General features: G+C 40.1%; 1 protein-coding gene across 8 annotated transcripts in view; it reads right to left on the bottom strand.

The window, feature by feature from the left end:
* Positions 1-11,638: 11,638 nt before the first annotated feature.
* Positions 11,639-24,402, bottom strand: part of LOC134627388 (R3H domain-containing protein 2) — a 63,060-nt gene continuing 50,296 nt past the window's right edge. For all 8 annotated transcript variants that reach the window (XM_063473422.1, XM_065470781.1, XM_065470780.1 and 5 more), the window contains 10 exons: positions 23,536-23,829; positions 21,911-22,046; positions 20,756-20,913; positions 19,808-19,947; positions 19,562-19,662; positions 16,512-16,681; positions 16,087-16,231; positions 14,131-14,225; positions 13,353-13,437; positions 11,639-12,899 (listed from right to left, as the gene is read on the bottom strand). In XM_063473422.1, coding sequence (XP_063329492.1) covers positions 12,496-12,899; positions 13,353-13,437; positions 14,131-14,225; positions 16,087-16,231; positions 16,512-16,681; positions 19,562-19,662; positions 19,808-19,947; positions 20,756-20,913; positions 21,911-22,046; positions 23,536-23,829 — 1,728 coding nt within the window. In that variant the 3' untranslated portion in view covers positions 11,639-12,495. The remainder of the gene's footprint in view (positions 12,900-13,352; positions 13,438-14,130; positions 14,226-16,086; positions 16,232-16,511; positions 16,682-19,561; positions 19,663-19,807; positions 19,948-20,755; positions 20,914-21,910; positions 22,047-23,535; positions 23,830-24,402) is intronic.

Below are 24,402 nucleotides of genomic sequence, written 5' to 3'. Positions count from 1 at the left end.
CCATGATTACAGTGAAATATGTTGTGTGAGCTGAATTAAAATAAATAAATCTGGGTCTCACCCTCCACCATTCCTCATTGGAGTCATCTATCACTGCTATGTGCTCACTGGCACTTAAGAACAAATAAGACACGAGTATTTTAGGAATATTCAGATGTCACATGATGACACAAGCAAGTAGGGCAGCCTGGAAGAAAAAGAGCAAGAAAGCGATTAAGGGAGTCATCAAAGGAGACAGGAAGTGTTGTGGAGGAGCTTACCGATCATCTTTCCGTACGGCCTTGAAGCAATAGAGAGCCAGATAGTAGTGAGACTGGCTGAACACACTGATCTTCCCCTGCTGAAGCTTTTTATTCTGAAAACTTTAGACTGACCTGTCTTTCACCGCGGTAATTATCACTGCTATCATTATCTGCAAGATTATAATTTTCATTGACTCTGTCATTCTCAGACTTTGTCATCTGCAAGAACTTCTCCTATTTTGTTTCCTTCTGGCTTTGCTAAGAACAAGGAGGAATACTAAATATTTTGATGATGTTTTAAAAAATGCTCCTGGCACAAAAGATGTCCAGGCTTGACTAAAATGCACGATTGGTGCGTGTCTGCATTTACTGAAGCCACAGGATTTTTTTCTACTTTTTCACCTTCTTCATCCTCTTGCTTCCTCCATCATCATCTGAGTGTGGGTACAGCAGTACTAGTACTTTTACAGCACTGACCAACTTCAGTATTGCAAACATAATGCAAGATTAATGGCATAAATATAAATATATGCATTACAGATATTATATGTAAACCATAAAGTCTGATATTAAAGTCACAATGTGTTGTCTTTGCATTGTATGATTAAAAGGTCTGAGTACATGCATACATACGTTCTTCTTGTCCTTGTTAGCCATAGTCGAACTGATTTGCAGTGTTCTAACACAGAGTCAGTGCGGGTTGACTACGCTGTCAAACAAAGATTAGCATTCATTAGACATGCAGATAAAGGAAGAATATAAAGACGGGTCTGATTCAACTGCAAAAAAGGACTCAAACTGATTGTGTAAGTTGTTCTGGGGTCCCAAAATCTGATATATTAGCAACAAAAAAGGTTCTGCTTATTCTGTATCTATATATATTTCTGTTTTACAAGTGTTGAAGATGTTGCAAGTTATTTAAAAGGTTAATTTAAAAAACTCCACATGACAAACAAACAAACAAACCAACCCATGAAAAACAGAGGGGTTATTTACAGGTTACCGAAACTAAAAACACATTTGCTTTATGATTCATTTCTTAAAAACTACTGCTATGTTGAAGCAAACTTATGTTAAAAGGCTAAGTGTCCAGGTTTGGTATTTGGTTTTAATGAGGAATTTATCTCATGTGCAAGTGGGATTTGCAAAAGGGCAGCAGCTGCGAGACTGTGGCATACTGCTGACTCCGGTAGAGAGAAGTGTAGGCTCTTCCAAAGCCTACAGGCTGCAAGAGCACATGACAAGAGAGGGGGCAAGGAGAGGTGCATACACATTAAATATATGGGAGGAAAAAATCTCTGCAGTACTCATTTACACTCATGCCACGGCCACGCTGTGTCTTACAATTTTACCAAAACACATCGGGAACTAAACGTGTGTTTGGCTGTGGTGCTGGGTGATGTTTTGTGACACCCACAAACAATCATGTGAGCACAGACATCACAAAACTTTGGTTTCTTGCAGTAGTGATCTTTAACCTTGTTTGACTGGCTCTGGAGGAAGTCGTTCCTCTTTCTCGTTCTCTTCTACATCCTCATCACAGATGAAATATACCTGAAAGGAAAGAGGATGAAAATCACTACAGAGAAGAATAAAATAGTTGCCATGAGCACCAATGGTTTGACATGAAAGACTTTGTCTTTTTGTGAAAATTTAAAAAAAAGCAAGATGTGGATAAAGATGTATTTAATGAAACCATTGGATAATTTTATCAGCTACACGTCTACCTGCAACATCTGAAAGGCCTGAGTGACACAGTTTTGAGATTCCACTACTTTGTTCTCTTTATTCAACCCAAACAGTCTCAGTGTCCTGAACCGCCCACCACAGGCTGACAGATTTATACAAGACCATGTCTATTAATACTGCACTCTGAGTCATATGGAGCCCGTCAGGTCGTCGCACAAACCGCATCACGTCAGGCAGAGCCGAGAAAAAGAACTTCAGTGCTGAGACTGTTGTAGGTTTTTGCTTCTTCATTTTTATCCATCCATCCATCCAATTGGATAGGATGGAGTCTATCCCAGTTGTCATAGAGATAGGCTATCATGATGAAAATTCATGGATTCAGTGGGTAGCTTTGCATGTTATGGAGTTTTTGTCACAAACCACAGGTGGGACAAATAGATGTAGATCTTAAAATAGCGATCAGCAGACACCCACAACATTCCCAGTTGAACATCCAAGAACTTGACTTCCCTGCTGCTCTATACAGTCAAAAACAAGGCCATCTTTTTCTCAGACACAAACACACACATATTTACAAGCTTTTGTATTCACACACCATCACAGGGAAGCCTGACAGACTGAACTCTCAAAGTCTGGCAGGATTAGAGAGGCCCTGCGGCCATCAGGCTGTGGATTTACACAATAATAACTGCTAATACCAGGGATAGTTCACACATTACAGTGCCATCTCACTGCAACTCTATTTAGCTGTCAGAATTCCTAAACAGACCTACCACAATGCTTCTGTCAGCTGAGAGTTGACTTATTCAAACTCACTTTTGCAGTTATTCACCAAATGACACGAGGCAGAGGAAGAGGTGATACAATATCTGACATTCACACTTTATCAGGTAATAAAAGTGTGAGTGTTGACATGAAAGTAGGCTAGATAAATCAAATGAAGACCACCTGTATTTTCTACCAATTAATTGTATATAGGTAGTTATGCTGGTTCCTCTCTATCCCAGACACAGTAAAAGAGAACAGACAGGGTTAGGGTTAGGTTTAAGTTTTAATGAGTTTTAATATCTATCATTTTGAGTATTGTGATAATATCATGTCGTGGGGTCTCTGATGAGTCCTGCCTCTATTTTTTATAGGATGCCATACAGTCATTTTACTAGTTCAACCTATTTTAGGCTCTATGTGGACCTATAATGAGTCAGATGCCTCCAGTGTATTATTTCTTAAATTATTTTATTTAGTTTGATTCTCTTTTTGATTAGGAAAGATGCAGAGATAAAATTCTCAAAATCATCTAATTGCAATATTTAAAGAGCTAAATCAGAAAATATGTTCAAAACTTTAGATTATTGATGCAGTCTTGTAGTGGGACAACCGGTGTTTCATGTAAACTATCACAAACATGACACATGAAGAAGAATTCCCGATATGAATGATTTGTTTTAGAATTACTTTGTGCGGTTCATAAACAGTCACACATTGTTTCGATGTCTCACCTCACTCTCAGGGAGAGATGGGTTATCCTTAATATCCTTGTCCTCCAGCCTGGTGGCAAATGTCACACTAAGGGAATGAACATTTCACTGTGAGTGAATAATGGAACTGGATTTCTGATCCAAATTGTAGGAAAAACTTATGAGTCACAGCGAGCCAGGATGTTGTTCAGTTGTTTCCTGACTGAGCTAGTAGATGGCACTGTAGACAGAAAACACACCAGAAAAACTGGTGGTGCGTTCAGGGGTCAATGCCCCAAGTGCTCCAATTACCACAGGGGACCACTGTTCCCTTTACTCTCAGTGTCTTCTGGAGCTCCTCTCTCAGCGCTCAGTATTTCTCAAGCTTCTCATGTTCCTTTTTCCCCGTGTTGCTATCAGTTGTACATCTATCACTACGGCCATCTTCCTCTGCATGTCTACCACAACTATGTCTAGTTGGTTAGCCATCACCACCTTGTCCATCTGTGTCTACCACCCTAGGGGGCGTTTCCCGTTTTCACCTTTGGGGTTCCAGGCCATACTCGGCACAGATGTTCCTTCCTATGCCAGCCATTTGGTTATGGCATTCCATGTATGCTCTCCCTGCTAGCATCTTGCACAATGCTATTATATGCTGGACTGTCTCAGGAGCATCTTTAAACAGCCTGCACCTGTGGTCTTGCCTGGTGTGAGAACCCCAGCCTCGATCTTGAGCTTGTTCCTGTGCTGCCATGATTAGTGCCTCTGTGCTGGGGCCTGTCCTTCTATGATGGTTCCTGTTCTTGCTCCTCTTCTTTCTCAGGTTTCTGCTTCGTGGGTGTTGGGTCTGTTCCCACAAACCCCGCTAGTTCTAGAGACTTATTCATCATGAAAGAAAAACAAGGCAACAGCGTTCGATCGATTACTTGCGCAAGGGAGGCCTCATCTGTGTCCAGCACGAAAATGACCCCAAATCTGGCCTCCTCTCGCTGCCTTTTATTGAGAGACAGTTCACACAAAACACAGCAAAGCAACGCCCACATGGTTCTAAGGCATTATATGTATATGTGTGAACTTCTGTATGTAGGTAAGAATGTGTGTGTGTGTGTGTGTGTGTGTGTGTGTGTGTGTGTGTGTGTGTGTGTGTGTGTGTGTTACCTCCTGCTGACCAAAGGGTCGTAAACGCAGGAAGTTTACATCAAAAGAAGCAGATCTTCCAGATAGGATGTATCTGCAATAAAACCTCCCCCAGCACAAAGTGGTTAGAGGTGGTTAGGATCAAAGGAATGGCTTTGATCCTACTGCTTGAACTAAGACTGTACAAATTTAAGAAACACAATGGCAACATTCAACAATTAGACCTAACAGTGGGGTATTCACTAAGCATTCTCCTGTCTTTCTAATGCATTCATAGATCTTTGTTGTTTCACCCTGGATAGTTGTTCTGACACTCACTAGTCCTTGGCCACCTTCTTTCTGCTTAGCAAAAAGTCTCAGGGTGCTGGATTTAGGGTGAAACCCTCCATGCATGGTGAGGAGTTTTCTTGTCTTGATGTAAGTGGCTTCTATCTCTTCCTTTGGTCAGCTTGTTATCCCAGAAGGGAATCTGATGACCAGGAGGGAACAGATGTTACATTTCCCAGATCTTCTTCTTCCCATTCAGCTAACTCCCCAGGACTTGCCTTACTCTCTGCAGGTGTCTTTAATGTCTGTAATGTAGCCTTCTGGTATTACAGTCCCCAAAGTTCTGACTACCTTCCCTCTCTTTGTTACTATCTGTTGTTGCTGTAGAACCTAGTGGTATGAATCAGTGACAGGGAATTGATGTCTTTTTCACTTCTGGTGTACTGCTTGATGTCATCCATATAGAAGAGGTGATTGCAACAATTTGTAGTTGGTATCTGTAGCCAGTCTTGTTAATGATCTGGCTAAGGGGTTTGGGGCCTATAGAAGAGCAAAGGGGACAAAGCATTTCCTTGGTAAATCCCACACTTGATGGCAACTTGTGCTATTGGCTTGAAGTTGGCCTCCAGTGTTGTTTGTCACATCCCCATGAAATTCCTGATGAAAGCTCTTAGCATCCTGTTGATCTTGTACAGTTCTATTGATTCCAGGATCCATATGTGAGGCTTTGAGTCATAGGCTTTCTTGTAGTCAATCCAGGTACTCTACACATTGGTCAGTCTGGTCTTACAGCCTCAAGCAACTTCTGTATGTACCATTAGTTGGTGTTTTGCCCCTCTGATGCTCCTGCCAATCCTTTCTGCACCCTGCTCATGTACTGAGCCACGTCCAGTTCATCTTAGCCGCTATGATGCCTAGCAGGAGCTTCTGTGTTGTTTTCATCCAGGTTATTGGCTGGTTGGATGGGACCGGTCCCTTCGGGGGATCCTTGGGATCAGGACTGTCCAGCCTTTAGTAAGCCATTCCAGGTGTGTCTCAACCATTAGCAATTCATTCATTTGTGCTGCCAGATGCTTATGGAGTGCAGTTAGCTTTTCTTGGATGTTTGCCACTGTGATGTTTACTGGTGCCTGTTCTACTCTAGCTCATTTTTATGAAGAACTTTTGAGCTCATTTAAGACATTTAATATATTTTAGTTTGCTAATGAGATTGTGATTATGAGCTCCTTCTACCTTCCTTCTGTGTTTATACATATATATATATATATATATATATATATATATATATATATATATATACATACAGCATAAAATGGTGTATTATGGTGTTAATAAATTACAGGAACATGAGTCAAGGATATCATTTGTTTTCACAGTAAATGTAAGAGAAGAGCCACGGTGTCACCATGACCTGGCTTGATCCCAGCTGGAGACTTTCACTCCCCCTGAACTGTCCGTACTGTTTCCCAATCACACATATATCACATGCAAATAAGATAAAGTGATTTCTATGCAACTCGTCTTTACTACACAGAAACTGTTGACCTCTACTTAAGTTTACCCAGAGATAGCAAACATTTCTCCAACATAGATTTCCTTTTGGTTTCATTGAAAGCAGACACTTTTATTTTGTGCTTATGTGGGTCTTACACCTTCTTGCTGTGTAAATAAAGGAATGTCAGACCCAAAAGTTGATTCTGTTCATCTGGACGTAGCGTTTTCAGTGGGGGAAACGCTTCGTCACTCATCCAAGTGACTTCTTCAGTATCAGCTGACTGCAGGTTTCCACAACCTTATAAACGGTACATTTGCATAATGACTGAAACCAGCACCACTGAAGGAACAATGGGCTGGGAGGTCAGTTCCTTGGTACTCATGGCCATTGATCAGTGGTTGTTGATCAATGAGCTTTGATCAGTGGTTGTTGATCAATGGTCATGAGAATTTGCTCATCAATGATCAAGGAACTGACCTCCCAGCTCATTGTTCCTTCAGTGGTGCTAGTTTAGTTAGATTTACTTACCTGGATGATTGAGCATGCACCAAGAAGATAAAGGAATGTCATGCATTTGTGTTCTTTTTTTTTTTTAAAGGAAAAGGTGAATTTGATAAGAGTCTAATGTAAAATTATGTATGTAAGTGAGGATACAAGCACATATAAACTCTTGACGATGGCAATTTGATTCTTATTGTTACATACAAGATGTGTATGTACATGTTTAGACACCTTTGTTAGGACATAAAATTGGCATTCTACTATACTTGTGGGGACCAACAGTCACTTATGGGAACAAAATGCCCGTCCCCATGAGTTTGAAGGTATTTTTGAGACTCAAAATGTGGTTTTAGTGCCAGGGTTACAATTAGGTTATTGTTAGATTTAGGCTAATGCTTAAGATTAGGTATTCATTTTTATGGTTAGGGTTAGAGTAGACGGCTAGGGAAAGCATTATGTCAATGAGATGTCCTCACTAAGATATGAAAACGAGTGTGCGTGTGTGCTAGAATGGAACTCTATGACACAGCCAGAGAACAGAAATGATGTAATAGAAATGCCAATTAAACTTGTCTCAGCTCTGCATTCTGAAGATGTCTCAGCACAGACAGGTAACAAAGAAAAATGCTCTTTTTGTTATTAAACTTTTATTAGATTATTAGATTTTTCCATCATCTGGATGAATTCAAAGATTGAGGATAATGTGAAGTGATGCACTTTTTAATAGTTCACAGTAAATTATAGCAATGATGCTTTCTTTCCAACATACTGCAAATTTCAGACAAAACCCTTGAATGCGAATAAAATGAACAACTTGGCAGAAAATTTAAAAGTGAGACTGACAGATTCAGCCTGCAGACACTCCATTAGGCAAAGCATTAAAACAGTCTCCTCTGTTAACCAACTTCACCAAGAAGAGACACTTGAAAACACAAAGAACCATCTGGCAATCGAGATGGATCCCATACCCAGTCCCTCAAGAAAAAAAAATCATCACAATCTAAAAAATAAGAAATTTAAGTTGTGCAAAATGATGAAGACAGTAAAGTTGCCGGAGGTAAACCGGAGGTAAGAAATCATAATGAAGCAGGACAACAGGAACTAGATAAGACTGCCATGGCAGAGGGCAGCCCTGAAACTCCTTCAGCTCCTTCATCCCAAACAACACAAGTGAATAAAGATGGTACACAAGGAGCAGTAAAAATCAAGCAATCTGCCTTCAGATCATCTCTATCTAAAGAGTTTCTCAGAGAGAGGTCTTCAGTCCAAAAGAAAGACCTGGCCAAGTCCAACATCATAACTCCACAAGCCCCAGAACAGGACAGACAGCAGGACAACAGTGTAAAAGCAACAGGGCAGCTCGCTGACCTGAAAAACATCTTCCAAACCTTGGTCAAAGAGTTTATTTACAGCCTAAGTAAAAAGTAGGTTCTCTTTTTTTCTTTTCTTTCTATTTTTAGGCAACATGAAGAAATGTCCACAGGTCTTTGTGACAATGATGTGACAAAGAAGATGACCAATATGTTTTACACTTTGCTGCATATAGTCACAGATAAAATCATTCGCATTCTATCACAACCCAGCAACCAACTCTTCCAAGCTATGCGGAGCAGACCACAGGGTTCCCTTTGAGTTTCTCAGGGAGAACTTTGGCATCACTGAGGGAAACATCAAGCAGAGTCTGCGTAGCTTCTTCAACGAGGCATGCTATGGGCTGATTGGTGCTGACACACCTGTTAGCACATCAACCAAAAACACAGAGAATTTTATGGAAATTTTTGACAGTATCATCACTGTTCTGGTCAAAACCATAAAGTCGTCAGTGGATGATGCAGTTCTTACTTTTACTGTTGGTACCCACTGCCAGTTCTCTAGTTGCAGAGCACGCAAAGAGATGTTGGTGTTTATAATCTACGCACTGAAATCTGTCCTAAAAGCTGAAGAAATTCCAGGTCAGACAACAGAAAAAAATGTCAGATTTCAGGAAGTGGCTGATCCAGAAAGCTGCCAAAATCTGTACGAAAAATGAGATCCATCCCATCACAAGAGAAAAAGTGGACCGACTCATCAGGCTGTTGTCTGGAGGCAACAGCTGCAGTGAGTTGATCTCCTTGACTCTGGGGTTGGCTGAAGCCGAACATGAAGGAAGCTGTCGTCCTCCAGTTCCAGTGTGAGACAAACTCTATGCCCCCAGAATACCAAGAGACCCCACTTCCTGTGAATGTCATCGGGTCCTTTTGAATGTCATACAGACAAGAGAAGAGCGTCCTTTAAATCTGTTTATGGGACCCACTGGAGCTGCAGGACTTAATGCTTTTCTTGCAGCTTTTTAATTAACTAAAAATCTGCATTAGTTAATGCACTTGTTCCATTTCCATACTTAAACTGCCAAATATTTCTTTAAACTTCCAGACACATTCTTTAATCGTTCAAATCAGACTTTATATTTAGTCTCGGTACTAACCTCACTTTTTCTGTCAAACATCTTTAAAGGGTGAGAAGGAGGAACACAAGGAGACTTCACCTAAGGATGAGTTTAAAAAGCTGTCAAACGACCCCGCCTTCCAAGACGATCCAACCTGTTACTTGTTTATCTTATGAAGACATGCAAGAACAAGTGGCTCTCCTTCTGAATAAACTGTCTGCAAAGTAATTTTGCTCAGTTTTCTGTTTGGATCTATTGTACATAAGCACTTTAGCACTGATGCTTTAATGGTACCTTGATGAAATTTGTTTGGAAGCTAAAGCAACTTGATTTACTTTGTCTTTGCCTTCAGCTCTGAGAACAAGCATCAACAGAAACTGACTTATTACCATGAAAGAGATCTTAAATTATGCCTCAAAGATCTAGAGGAATCTAAAGTAAATAGCATTCTGTCTTTAATGAGGATTTCATTGTTTTAGCACTGGAAATATACAGCGCAGCACTATCAGACACACAGAGTTCACATTGAATAGGAGGGAACTTGAGATGATCTGTCAGGAGGAACTGGATAAACTGCCCTAATCCGGATTTGTAAAGCCTGCAGAGACTTTCTCAACAACTCTCAAAACTGTAATTAAATGGGTTTCTACAAAGTACTGAAATTAGGGCTTGAATATTATTGCTAATTAGTTTTCAGTTCCTGAAGGCAAATATTCATAAAAGGTTTTTCCTTGTCAGAATTATTGATTTATGAAATTTCATTTTAACAGCAGCCCGCATCAACAGGAGCACAGCTGAGAGATCATTCAAGTTCACAAATGTCAAGTAACCAACTTAACCCAGAGAACCTCCTTTAGCAGCCTCCATCAGATGTTTCCCATTTTCGGATTAGATGTTGGTGTGCAGCACTTCTTCGTTCTTTTACACGAGTACGTTTGGAGGAAAAGTTAAACTTCTGTCCACAGGCACTGGACCCTGATGCACGTTGGAGCATCCAGGCAATTTGAGCCAGGATGCAGAAATGCAATACTGCATGGTTTTGTGTCCTTCAACCATCATGCTTTTTTCCCCTCCAAATTCAGATAATTTCTTATAGTGGGTACAAACACATTTATTTTACTGTTACTCACTGGTTGTTCTCACAATGTGACCTCCATCTGCTGCAATTTGTTTTATTGTGGACTGATGAACACTCAGGTGCTTTCAAAGTTATAAGTAACGCCCAATGTATGCCTGTTTTTCCTTGAATGGAGCAGACTTTTTTTAAAAAGTAGGTTCTCTTAATATCAATGAGTTCAATAACAACATGAAACACATAATATGGGCCACGCACACATCACACCTACAGGAGTTGCTTGCTATGGAAACCCATGCCATGGAGCTCCTGGTGAATTGGTTGTGTGGTGATGTTAATGTTAAAGAAGGGTTGAAACTGTGTAGTTAGAGAGTCAGCAGGTTCTTCAATCTATCACACAGTATGCCGTTCCTCGGGACTTGGTGACCCTGCTCTCCAACTTCCACTTTGCCACAATACCAATTACAGCCGATTGTGGAAAATCTAAAAGATAGAAGAAAATCTATGAACTACGAAGTTGTTGCAAAGGCACGGTCCCATTACAGTAACATGCTCAAATTCAGAGAGCTCTTTAGGATGACCTATTCATTCACAAACATTTGCAGAGACAGTCTGCAGGTGCTTTCTTTTATAAATCTGGATTGCGAGGTGTAGCCCAACAGTTCTCACTTGACATTATAAGAGTATAAACCTGGTTTAAGGGGTAAAGGGCTCAGAAACATATCTTGGAATTGCGTGTCTACTATATTAGTTTGTATGTTCATAATCCTGGTGTCTTTGAAAGCTTGGCCAATAAGGGAAATTTTTATTGGCCTACAAAGTTTTTAGCCATGACAGTAGATGATTCCTAAAATATGGTTGTTACTGCAGAGAGGCAAAAAACTTAAAAAAAAAAAAAATGCAAGGTGGATAGACCTTCTACCAGGCAGGAGAGAAGACTGCAAAGCGCTTTTGCAGGATACCACCTCAAGGTTCAGACGTCACAGTCGGCTTCAGTAAATCAGTACAACAAACCACGACACAAAGCATGTTTTCATAGATTTTTTTTCTCGACTTTTATATTTTTAAAAACAAACAAAAAAAATAACAGATTAAATAAAATTTACAGTAGACATATGCAATCATTGTGCACTTTTACTACTTCTTCTGATACGTTCTGCACAGCTGTCAACGAAAAACGCAAACACAATGGGGCGTCTGGGGGGTGGAGCTGGGGGATGTGGGGCGACTGTAGGAGAGAGGAGAGGGGCAGAAGAAGTGAGGTAGAGGGCAGTAAGGAAAAAAAAAAAGATGGGAAGAGGAGCGGGGATGAAGACGGAAGGGATAAAGGGATAAAGGAGGAAGGCCTAACCTTTGTCACTCAGGGGGAGGAAAAGGAAAAAAAATTCACCGAATATATAGATTTCTTTTATTCCTTACATCACTTATATAAATATATTGAACCCCAAAAAACAAACAAAGAAAAACTTCTGAGGAAAAAAAGAAAAGAAAAAGAAACAGCGCAATACAGAAACCCACAACAGCAGTAAGGCAAACAAAGCAAGAGAGGAGAGAGCAGTGACAGAATACATGAGAGGGACAGAGGAGCAGAGAAAGATAGGAGGCAGTTTGAGACATGGCAAGAGGGGGGAGCAGCAGGAGAAAGCGGAGAGTACGCAACTGTGCTGTATGAAAATTTATAAATATGTGAGATAAAGAGACAACTGTGGGACAGAAAGTCGAGGAAGGTGAGAAAGCGCTGGCAGAAAAAAAGGAGGAAGGGTCAGGGAGGGGAGGGAGGAAGAGGAGGAAAAGGTTTGACTGAGGTCGACTGTCCAGTGTGTTTTTGTTATGTGCTACGTGACCCTGTTGCCTGCACTTGTGTTTCTGTTATGTGTGTTTTTGTATCATGGCAGCACACATTCCACGGCAACAGTGAAACACATGCTCGCGTGTCTTGTGTGCTCTTCTGCGATATAAATACAAAACAAAAACAATGAATAAAAACAAACAACAAAATCATATTTGCAACCAAACACCAGCCACCTCATGATTCACACCCTCTTCCCTTTTATACATTTGACACATGATTTAAATCAAGTTTTTTTTTTTTTTAAATTGTACACTAAGAGCAGTCCCCCTCAGTCCTCTTCCCTTTTCCACCACTCCACCAAGTGTCTCTCTTTCTGTCTGTCTTTCACCTTCGTTCCTCCCCCTCTCTTTTCCTCTCACTGAGAACTGGCTCTCTCCAGCACGCGCAGGTCATAGTTCTTTTTGGCGGCCCTCAGTTTGAAGAGGCTGGCCCCACTGTTGTTAAGTTTGAAGGAAGCACTCTGGGCAGCCATGGTGTTGGGGAACACTGCCACTACTGTGTAAAGGTGAGCTGGGTCGTTTCCGTCGCCCTTCGCTCCCCCAGCTCCCATGCTAGCTCCGGGGCCCGCTGTTGCTCCTGGCCCTGAAGGCCCAGCACCAGGACAGGGGCCGCAGCCCCCTGCTCCTCCTCGGCCTCCTTGGGGCTCCTTCAGCCACTGGATCTTGGCACCACACAGCGACAGCTGGTTGAAGAGCTTTTCAGCCTCTGGACGTGTGATCCCCTCCGGCAGGTCTGTCACCTCGAGTACTCGACTCACCACTGAACGAGAAGGGACAATGATAATACTAATGAACTCCATTTAATGTGAGCAAACCAAAAAAAAAAAAAAAAGCACAGGAATATAGGCTACCAAAAATAAAGTCACACATACACAGTCTTTGCTTTCCTCTAGGAAAGTACTTTCACCTAAGTAACAAGCTTTTATAATCCTCATGTCCTCAGACAAGAAAAGAAGATATGCAACCCTTTCTCATGTGTGTCTTATACGTGCCACAAATTCTCGGGTTTTATAAAGATAAAGAAGAATAAAGGAGTCTGTAAACTGCAGATTCCAGTCGAGTTAGGAAGCTGTGTTGTTACAAAAACAACATACCGAATGCTGAAACTCAGAGGGTTCTTTTAAGTTGTGTAACTCTTTAAAAACATACCAGCACAAAATGAAAGGACACTTGCCGATTTATGCTGGTCTGTGATAGTGGATTTCTAACTTACCTACATCAGTGGTACCAAGATCTGTTGATGCAGATTTGAGTGTTTGTTTTTTCCCTCGTGCTCCGTGTTTCATTACTCCTTGGCCCTGAACACATCAGATAAGACTCATATAAAGATGCAGTAACAAAGGAGGACACTAGGTGGGGGTATGTGATATCAGTTGCACCCTTAAAAACATTTCACCAGACTGCACTGGAAGGTCAGCAGCAGAGAGACAAAATGACAGGTCACGGATTTCAAATTTTTGAAACAACACTGCGCTTTAGCTACACAACGTGCTCTAAAAAGAGCTTTAATCCTTCAAAGTCCACATTTTATGACTGTAACGCACAAAAGTTGTGTGATTCTCAACTCTGGAGCACTTTAATCACAGAGCCCAGACAGATAATCAATGGGTCTCAATCAGCAATGAATTCAAATCAAATGTTGCGTTGCTTTAAGAATATTAAGAATAACAAAATAACAAAAGAGCAGTTTCTCCTTGTGTTATAGTAACAAAAATGTCATTCTTAAGAGGCTGTCAGTTTCTTCACATGCATACAGATTTATTGTTTCTTCAAAAACAGTTCTGTAGCTGGTGGTAAGTTTTTACACTCCAGAATTCATGACAGCACCCAAACGAAAAATAAATGTCCACAAACTAAAGAAATATCTTTAAACCAGAGAAACTGATTAATGCACACTGACAAACTAAAAGGCTCTTACTAGAAAACATCAATATCAGTCAATACCCTAATCATTAAGATGGAATTCAGGACGAAGGCTTGTCAATACTAACCTGATGAGAGCTGTAGGAGGACTGACCGTGCATGAGGTGTGGGGGACAGAGACTATACTGGAGGGGCTGCCCCAAAAGAGAGTAGCGACCATCACCTGCACAATTCAAATGGTGAATTAAAATTAAAACCTCAGCCGAAGCTTGAAAACCGTGCTGTAATCCATTTTGCAAATATATGCAGCACCTGTCAAGTTAAAGTGAGTAATAATAAACATAACAGACGTATGTACTAAATGCAGAGTTTAAAGGAAGACCATGTTTGTGTCTCTGGGAGTGCAGTGCACAATAAAAGAGGTCCGATGACATGTGAGAACATCATTTCAAAACTAATTACAAGAGACAGAAACCACTTCTTATTTTGTTGTAACCAGATGAACATAAGTGTAATCTAAATGGATAAGCATTAATGATGTTCACTAGTTTTGAAAACCTAACAGTGTGGCTGGAAAAATACATGTGACATAATGTTAGACCACTGGATAAGACAAATGATCCCTTAGAAAGAGAACAACTAATTAAGAAGGAACAGTTAAAGATTGGAAATCCATACAACATACTCTAAATACACTAACACTCAACAGTCAAAATGGATACGTATAATGTATATTGGTAAATTAAATTGGCAAATTACTCCAATAAAGATTTGGAAGAAGTTAAAAGAAAAAAATATGGAAACCACCTAACGTCATCTATGGGTCAGCTGACTACTACAGTATTTATTATACATTATAAATGCAATAAAGATGCACTGTGGAGATGTAGTATCGCAGACTGATGCAAGAGCCTGTTCGTACGTGTAACCGTACATTTCAAAGAGTAAAAATAGGCCAAAGGACAGTGATGAGGTAAAGTTATGTGTGTATGCAGAAGGTTTGACCAAGTGGCACGATGCCAGTCATGTGAATTTGCTGAGGTGAAGCCATCATTTGTTCATTGGTTTGCAGCCAAAAGCCACCCGACATGGTTTAGAGGGTTGCTGATGCAACTGGTGAAAGAGCACAAACCTAACAAGGGCTGAAAGCACACCTGCATCAAGAGAATTGTTTTTTGTGCACTAATCCTCTTTTCAACCAACCAAGCTGGGCGAATACAATTTTTATTTATTTATTTATTTATTTTAAATCAAAGTTGCACTCATAATATTTTAACCAGGGGGTCCCAAACCTTTGGGGAGCAAGAAACTATTACAGGAAAGAGCAATTTTATCAAAGACAACTTACAGAGTAATCGTAATGATTTAGCCCATTTGCTTTTTTCGGTTATAGACTCCATGCTCGCCACCTAAATGGCTAATAAGCAAAGCCACAAATGAACATGAACAGTCTATTACACCCTTGTTGCAGTAGGTGATTTCATAACAGATTGACCTGATGTGTCACAATCATTTTAGAGTTTGTACAGGCTAAAAGATAAGATGTTGGGTAGTACATGATAAGATGTTACAGAGTAAAGGGCGAAATAAGATTTATTATTTTTTGTAAATTGGCTGTATAGGTGCCATCTTTATAGATAAAGCACAATTTTATGACCTCACAAGAGAGTCTTTTTGGGATCCCTTCCGATTGTCTCCAAACTTCACTGAAGGGAACTAAGAACCACTGCTATAAATAACTCATCTGGGGGCGAAACCTTAAATGTATAAAACAACATTTCATCAATGCTGCTGTAAATCGTAGCACCAACACAGCTAACATGGTAAAATATCTGTACTGGAAAATATATATACTACTGCTGACTAGTCCAGACTTTTATGGATGCGTAAAGCTGTTGAGAAGACTATGAAAGGGCAACATGGGACACAAATCAAAGCCTTAAGTGTACTTTATGTGATTGTGAGTCTAGGGGCTATACTGGGATGATATTCAGTTGGAGACCTGCAATATTTTTTACATTGTGTATGAAAACTTACTCATGAACAGCCAGTATCTGTTTATGGATTTGAACCTTCACTCGTACCTTGAGCTGGCCCTCCTGGCCGGGGAAACTGGGAAATGAGGGGTAATGGTCCCAGGCCTGGACAGACACTGTTGACGCTGCCAGAAGGTGACGGGGTGGGAGACTGAGTGGGGGAGGCCAGGGGACTCGTCAGCTGAGTACTGGCCTATAAACACAGAGCAAAAATAAGAGAAATTATAATATTGTTCTGATTAATTGATGGTAATTTAAGTTCAAAATCTTTACTCATTCATCAGATTCAAAGAGCCTCCTGATCTAAACAGCTTTTAAAGAGAATCACAGATCACAGCTAGGGTGTGGCGATATTAATGAAAAGACAATTAAGTACACACATGGACATGTGAGTTGCAGATTGAATTAACGAGGTTTGTTGCATTAATAAATAATTCCACTCTGATCAAGAAGGCTTGCATGCACGTGTGTACCTGTGGAGTGTTGTCAGGTTTGTAGAGCTCGCCTGGCTTGCTTGCCCTTTGCTCTATGCTGTAGTACTTGCAAGGGTTCCACTGGACAAGAGGGGGGTTCTGGGAAGGCTGGGGTCCATTGGGGACACTGAGCTGCATGACCATCACCCCAGGCCCAGGAGGTGGTACTCCTGAGAGAGCACAAACAGTCAGACACGTGTAACATAATAATATCAATATGTGTAGTGAAATACGTTTCATATCTTTTGAAAGATAAATACAGTGGCTTGCAAAAGTATTCGGCCCCCTTGAACTTTTCCACATTTTGTCACATTACAGCCACAAACATGAATCAATTTTATTGGAATTCCACGTGAAAGACCAATACAAAGTGGTGTACACGTGAGAAGTGGAACGAAAATCATACGTGATTCCAAACATTTTTTACAAATAAATAACTGAAAAATGGGGTGTGCGTAATTATTCAGTCCCCTTTGGTCTGAGTGCAGTCAGTTGCCCATAGACATTGCCTGATGAGTGCTAATGACTAAATAGAGTGCACCTGTGTGTAACCTAATGTCAGTACAAATACAGCTGCTCTGTGACGGCCTCAGAGGTTGTCTAAGAGAATATTGGGAACAACAACACCATAAAGTCCAAAGAACACACCAGACAGGTCAGGGATAAAGTTATTGAGAAATTTAAAACAGGCTTAGGCTACAAAAAGATTTCCCAAGCCTTGAACATCCCACGGAGCACTGTTCAAGCGATCATTCAGAAATGGAAGGAGTATGGCACAACTGTAAACCTACCAAGACAAGGCCGTCCACCTAAACTCACAGGCCGAACAAGGAGAGCGCTGATCAGAAATGCAGCCAAGAGGCCCATGGTGACTCTGGACGAGCTGCAGAGATCTACAGCTCAGGTGGGGGAATCTGTCTATAGGACAACTATTAGTCGTGCACTGCACAAAGTTGGCCTTTATGGAAGAGTGGCAAGAAGAAAGCCATTGTTAACAGAAAACCATAAGAAGTCCCATTTGCAGTTTGCCAAAGCCATGTGGGGGACACAGCAAACATGTGGAAGAAGGTGCTCTGGTCAGATGAGACCAAAATGGAACTCTTTGGCCAAAATGCAAAACGCTATGTGTGGTGGAAAACTAACACTGCACATCACTCTGAACACACCATCCCCACTGTCAAATATGGTGGTGGCAGCATCATGCTCTGGGGGTGCTTCTCTTCAGCAGGGACAGGGAAGCTGGTCAGAGTTGATGGGAAGATGGATGGAGCCAAATACAGGGCAATCTTGGAAGAAAACCTCTTGGAGTCTGCAAAAGACTTGAGACTGGGGCGGAGGTTCACCTTCCAGCAGGACAACGACCCTAAACATAAAGCCAGGGCAACAATGGAATGGTTTAAAACAAAACATATCCATGTGTTAGAATGGCCCAGTCAAAGTCCAGATCTAAATACAATCAAGAATCTGTGGCAAGATCTGAAAACTGCTGTTCACAAACGCTGTCCATCTAATCTGACTGAGCTGGAGCTGTTTTGCAAAGAAGAATGGGCAAGGATTTCAGTCTGTAGATGTGCAAAGCTGGTAGAGACATACCCTAAAAGACTGGCAGCTGTAATTGCAGCAAAAGGTGGTTCTACAAAGTATTGACTCAGGGGCTGAATAATTACGCACACCCCACTTTTCAGTTATTTATTTGTAAAAAATGTTTGGAATCATGTATGATTTTCGTTCCACTTCTCACGTGTACACCACTTTGTATTGGTCTTTCACGTGGAATTCCAATAAAATTGATTCATGTTTGTGGCTGTAATGTGACAAAATGTGGAAAAGTTCAAGGGGGCCGAATACTTTTGCAAGCCACTGTATTTGATTCAGCAAAAAAGGCAGCTTTACACAAGATAATTAAAATACCAGTTTCCCTTTAAGAGTGACAACTGAGCAATTCCAAGACTTTAAATCACTTTAGTAAGCTACATATATTATATATTAAATTATAGTGCAGACAACTATTAATCTAAGTAATCTGTATTCATCCATGAGTGAGAGCTGCTTTAAAATCAGACAATGAACATAATATTAAGGCATTTATTATAACATGACAAACACTTTGAGAGACCTTATAACCATTAACAATATAGTTTTATAATTAAGATGTCTTTATATCTGTGTACACCTGCATTAGATCAGCTGTTTGCATACTTTTTTATAAATGCCAACCAAGCTGACTTATTTTTAAATTACTTTTCTCATTATTTTCTCCCCTCTGTTTAAACAAGAACTTTGAATTTGGTGGTTTTATCAACCACCACAAGAAAGAGAAGCATATAGAAAAAAATAGCACCTTAGAGTTATTATGACACCTTTGCATTTGGCCAATTATCAGACTTTCAGTGTTCAGTCAAGTACTGTGAAATTGTAACAGGTTTACGGGTGGATACTGGTGAAAAAGATCCAGCATTTCCTTCAATATGCATCCAAGCAAAAGTTAAAGCTATCACATATAAGTTAAAATCAGATAAAATTATTAATTGTCACAAATGAAGCAAAACTGTGGAAAACATTGAAGAACAATGTTACATTTATAGATACATCTCATTTCCTGACCAATCACATTACTCTTTGAATACATAAAAATAAACCTCACCTAATTTGAGGTTAAACATTGTTTGTCCCCGTGTGCAGGGCTTGAAGTACACCGAGTTACGTGTTAAACATGTGAACCCCGTGTACCTTTGTCTGAACTCTTACCTAAATACCTTTCATCTAATTTTGTAAAGGACAGTTGCAACTAAGATTAGTCAACATAGTGTTTGTAGATTTAAGCACACTATGACTTCATCAGGTCAGCACTAGCATATACTCGAATACAGATGCACCTGGGACTGCCGCAGTCTAAGACAAAAACAGTTTTGAGATTGTTTTCTTTTTAGGAGCCTACACTTTTATAAAGCATATAAGTCCAGTATTGATTATGGATGTCACACAAATTTCTGATGTCCATAAAATCCTAAAAATATTCATCTTTACAATCTGCTGACGTCAAGCCTCACCTGAATATTGCTGCTGCAACTGTGGAGGGTTGCAGGGGGATGGTGACTGTGTTATCTGATACTGCTCAGAGCTGGGGGGCTGCAGGTAACCTACTGATGGACTGCAGGATAGACAGACACATAAAAAGAGGAAGAACATAACCACATTGTGGATGGTTATATTAAAATCCGGGGAAACAAACATTTCAAATACTTCAAGGTTATTATTAAATCTCTTGTTGGAATAACATGTCTTCAAGCACCTACCTTGTGCTATTCTGCTGTGTGGGTGTGATAACACTGTAGTAAACAGGCATGGGCCCCTGGACAGACTGGCTGACTGGGACCATGACCTGCTGCTGGTACTGCTGCTGCACCACCTGCTGATTTTCATTACCCACAGGTACCTAGCAAAGTGTCAAAGGTCAAGAAAAAAAAGGTCCAGTTCAGGAATGTGTACTGATGGGTCTAGTGGTCTTCTGACAAACATGATTAGGTAGATACTCGTGTTAAACCTGCGTTACACTTCGCATGGCTTTTGTTATTGTTTAAGAAGCAGCAGATATTCAGTGCAACTCTTTGCTGTATATTGTTGTGTTTGGAAAATCACAGTAGCAATAGATTTTCAGCTGCCTCTGAGCGGCAACCTTATTCAATTCACAGTCTAAACCACATAATCAAAGCTCCATGTTAGCACATTTTAGTAAAAGATCATCATTGCAACATGGATTATAAATGCAAGCCTTTTTGGCTGTCAACACAGGGTCAAGGTGTTCTTCGGTACCTACACACAACACAAACTACACTGGCAAAGAGCGACAGCTTTCTGCAGCAGCACCCCTGACTCTAAATAAACCACTGGCACAAACCTGAGTTTGATCTGATCAGTTCTTTTAACTTATCTGTATCAGTACAGCAGAAAAACAGGTCTACTTTCAAAATATTTGCTTAGCTTGTTTTGTTAAGCTTGTTGCAGTTTTAGGACCGTAAGCTCCATATCTGTTTCGCAGACATAAAATGATGTTTCAACTGTACACCAGATGGCGCTGTTTTAACATGGAGCCGCATGTGGTTTAGATGCTGGAAATGCTTAACTTTTGTTCTCGCCTGAAAAAAAAAAAACCTGACAGTTCTGTAATCATCAACTAGTCACGTTAACCAAAGAAAGATAGGACTTTTTACTAGTATCCTTTATTAACTCCTACAGTTGCATACCTGATATGATGGCATCTGTGGGTACTGAACCATTATGCTCTGCATTTGTCCTCCCATTCCTGCTCTCTGTGAATTGAGCAGTCCAGGATTTTGGGGTTGTTGCACACCCATCATGCCCTGGTAACTCGGCTGCTGGCTGGGCATCATGGTCTGAAGACCTGATGACCAAAATAATTTAAAAATAAAAATATTTAAAGTAAAACCACAGTATATTACAGAAGGGAGGAAAGGGGATGAAGAGGAGTAGTTGGGCCTTTACCTTTAAATAATTCACAGAACAACAGGACATAATAAGCGTTAATGTCAAAAAAGAGAACAATAATATATTAAATAAAAAGGAAAAAGAAGAAAACAATTTACAGAACACTGACAATCACATAACTCACAAAAACTGAAATGTACCTTCACTTTAAGCTTACATGCTTAAACATAATATAAATTAATTAATGAATTTTGATTTTCTATGAGTATAAATCTTCACCATCACAAAACTTATATTTCAGACCAGACTGCAGGCATGTTGTAATGTAGGGTCTTTCTGACCTTCATGTTCATGAACTATGTGGTTTTGGCAGACGTCCATTATGATCCAAAGTCCTTTTAGGTTGTCAACACTGTCAGTCACTTACTATACAAACAGCCAGACTTCACAAACCATACAATGCTGGCGCCTGACAACTTTTTCCAGGAAAAAAATAGCGCTATATTTATCTGATTGTATTGGACTTGGATGAACAAGCAGGCACGGCTGTTTCACTCCAACCTTTCACCTGGTAGATTTAAAAGCAAGTGTGACTTGGCAATTTTTGATGTGGAAAACATTTGCAGTTCCAAAATCGAGTGGACTTTATCCCCAATATAATTTCCAGTAAGTACAACTACATGGACAAATAATAATTTTGAACTTAAGTATACAACATCTGTTACAAATACACATTAAAACCCGATCTTCCAGTTGTCAATAGACTGAAAAGCAAAATAAAATAAAAACACATTAATATGCAATAAAAAGTAAATGTGCATCAACATTTGACAACGGCCTCTTTTTAATGCCCATTTGCTGCAAATGGCAGTATTTATGTCTGTGCATATCAAAAAAGATTTTTTTGCATATCACGTTGTCTGATGGTGCACAGCACATGAAAATCAACTGACCTGACTGCTGTGCTGGCTGAGGCATGGGTTGTGTGCGTTGGGTTGGGTAAGACACCTGGTGGGACATTGGCTGGGGCACACGGTACTGCTGGCCTGAGCTTGGATATTGACCAGGAGGGTAGTATGAGACTTGTATCTGCGTGGAAATAACAAACCAAAGTTCAGTAATCTGTATTTACTGAACTTTGAAGGGAAGAATAGCTGAACCACACTGATATAGACAATTTTTAGTGTAGAAGTAATAAACTACCATATTATTTTGCTTCTGTAAACCATCAAATTCTCAAATCACATTTTACTTAAATTTAGAAAGCAAATTAACAGTAATAAAGACTTTCATAAATACTTGGTCCTGAAATTTCACTAAAGCAAATGTGTTAGGGCAGGATTATCAGCATGAAAGCTGGAATATTTGTAGTAATAGTCTTGTATTTAAAGCAGTAAACATTTCCCCTCTGTTAAAAATTGCTTATTTAGACCTTTAGGAAATAACATTCATCATTCATTATTTTACTTCAACTGGATGGTTTTCAAGCAACTCCATCCATCTTCTTCCACTTATCCTTAACAGGGTTTGCAGGCGGCTATCCCAGCTACAAAAAGACAGACTCAAGACTCACATCACAGCTGTGGGCAATTTAGAATCACCAATTAACCAAACCGCACTAACTGCATGTCTTTGGATGTAGAAGGAAGCCAGAGTACCTGGAGAGAACCCGAGCAAACATGTGCTGTATCTTAAGATCATTTTGCAAAATTTTTGTAGCCAGGAAATATGTGGAAGACATTTACAACATAGGAGAAAAGTGAGAGTAAATCAAAACGATGAGCTAAAACAAAAGACAAGCAACTCCACTCAAAGGTGTGATTATACTTCTGCGTCCACAACTTTGCTGGGGTGCAGGTTAATTATATTTCACCATACAACATTGTGATTCAGGCTCTTGACGACTGTATGGCCACCAATTTTTTAATGATCGTACTGACTCGCCAACAGAAACACTAGAGTACACTGCACTACAATGCACCAACAACCAGCAATAAATGTCTCTAAAGGTCAGAGATTAGAACTATAAAATGAAAGCACACAGAATCAAAGCTATTTTTAAGTGTCAATCAGGATGAATCTGTATAAAGAAAACTGCACAACATGTCAAAACTAAATTAATTACAAATAGTACATATATAACTTTTGATAAAATCCGATGAGTGAAAAGCCTGATGAAAAGCCGTAAAAACAGAACATTTTGCAAATCTTCCATGATATTTGTGACAGCTTTGCTAACTGACATATCATGAAGTTAATTACCTTGCCTTCGGTCTAGAGTGCTGTTCTAGGTAATGATTTAAATAAGATAACAGATCTATAAAACCTTTTGCAAGTATGAAATATTAATTTATGTTTGCAATTACATTTTAACTACCCGATATGAAAGTCATACACAGGTCTGTTTTATTTATTACATTGTGTTACATTTCATTAATCATGTAATCCTTGGGGATGGCTGCCTCCAGATATCAGCTACATCAATATTCAATCAAAGCTGACAAACTGTGGAAACTGAATTGAAATCTGAAAGGTATGTCTGCTGTTTTTATCTGACCACCTGTGGAGGAATGCATACCTGCTGAGGTGGAGGGGGCTGCATGTAGCCTTGTGGAGGTGGTGCGGCCTGCATGACAGGCTGGGATGGAGGAGGTGGTGGAGGTGGAGGATGGGGGTGTCCAGTGGTGGGCTGGTAACCAGACGGAGGTGGCAAAGGTTGACCCGCAGTAGCCATAATGTAGCCGGTCTGGGGTGGGGGGTGTTGCGGCAGCACTGGGGGAGTAGCCTGATACATAGGGGGAGGCTCGGGGTTCTCACTGGAGCCCTGCCGACTCAGTGTCATCTGTGTGAACTGGGGTGCCAGCTCTTCTCCCTGGGTAGAATGGAATAATGCCATTAGTTGGTTGTGACTTGTAGGTGACACTCCTATATCAGTACTGTTTTTTGATTTTGGAGATGCATTTTAGGACATACTAAGTAATTAACAATGATCTCCAACAGCCTAAATGCTTCATTACCAATGGTCTAAAATGACTCCTATTCTGATTATTAAAGGGTCATTGTGTCATTTTGGAAAACACTTCTGCTACCCATGTTACCAATCACAGATAACAGAGATTACATAATTTCCTTAGGGATTGTTAAAGTATTCTGATCCCAGGATCAATACAATTTTTATCTCACTGCACCCAGTACAAAATGAGTATATCTAGCAATCCTGCTCAAAACCAGAGTGACTTGTGTGTGGAAAAGAAAAGGTGACCTGGTCAAATATGTCTCACATTAAAGTGTCTGTAATTTATTACTTTGAGTATATTCATATACAGTTATACACATCATTATTATTATTATCATTATTATTTTTGCAGAATCCAAATACAACACTGCAAACATTCAGAAAATATGGCAGGAGTATTGACTTTGTTGTATGCTGGAAAATCTAAAA

Source organism: Pelmatolapia mariae, linkage group LG5 (genome assembly GCF_036321145.2).
Source record: "Pelmatolapia mariae isolate MD_Pm_ZW linkage group LG5, Pm_UMD_F_2, whole genome shotgun sequence".
NCBI lineage: Eukaryota > Metazoa > Chordata > Actinopteri > Cichliformes > Cichlidae > Pelmatolapia > Pelmatolapia mariae.
This window is presented reverse-complemented; position numbering and strand designations above follow the sequence as displayed.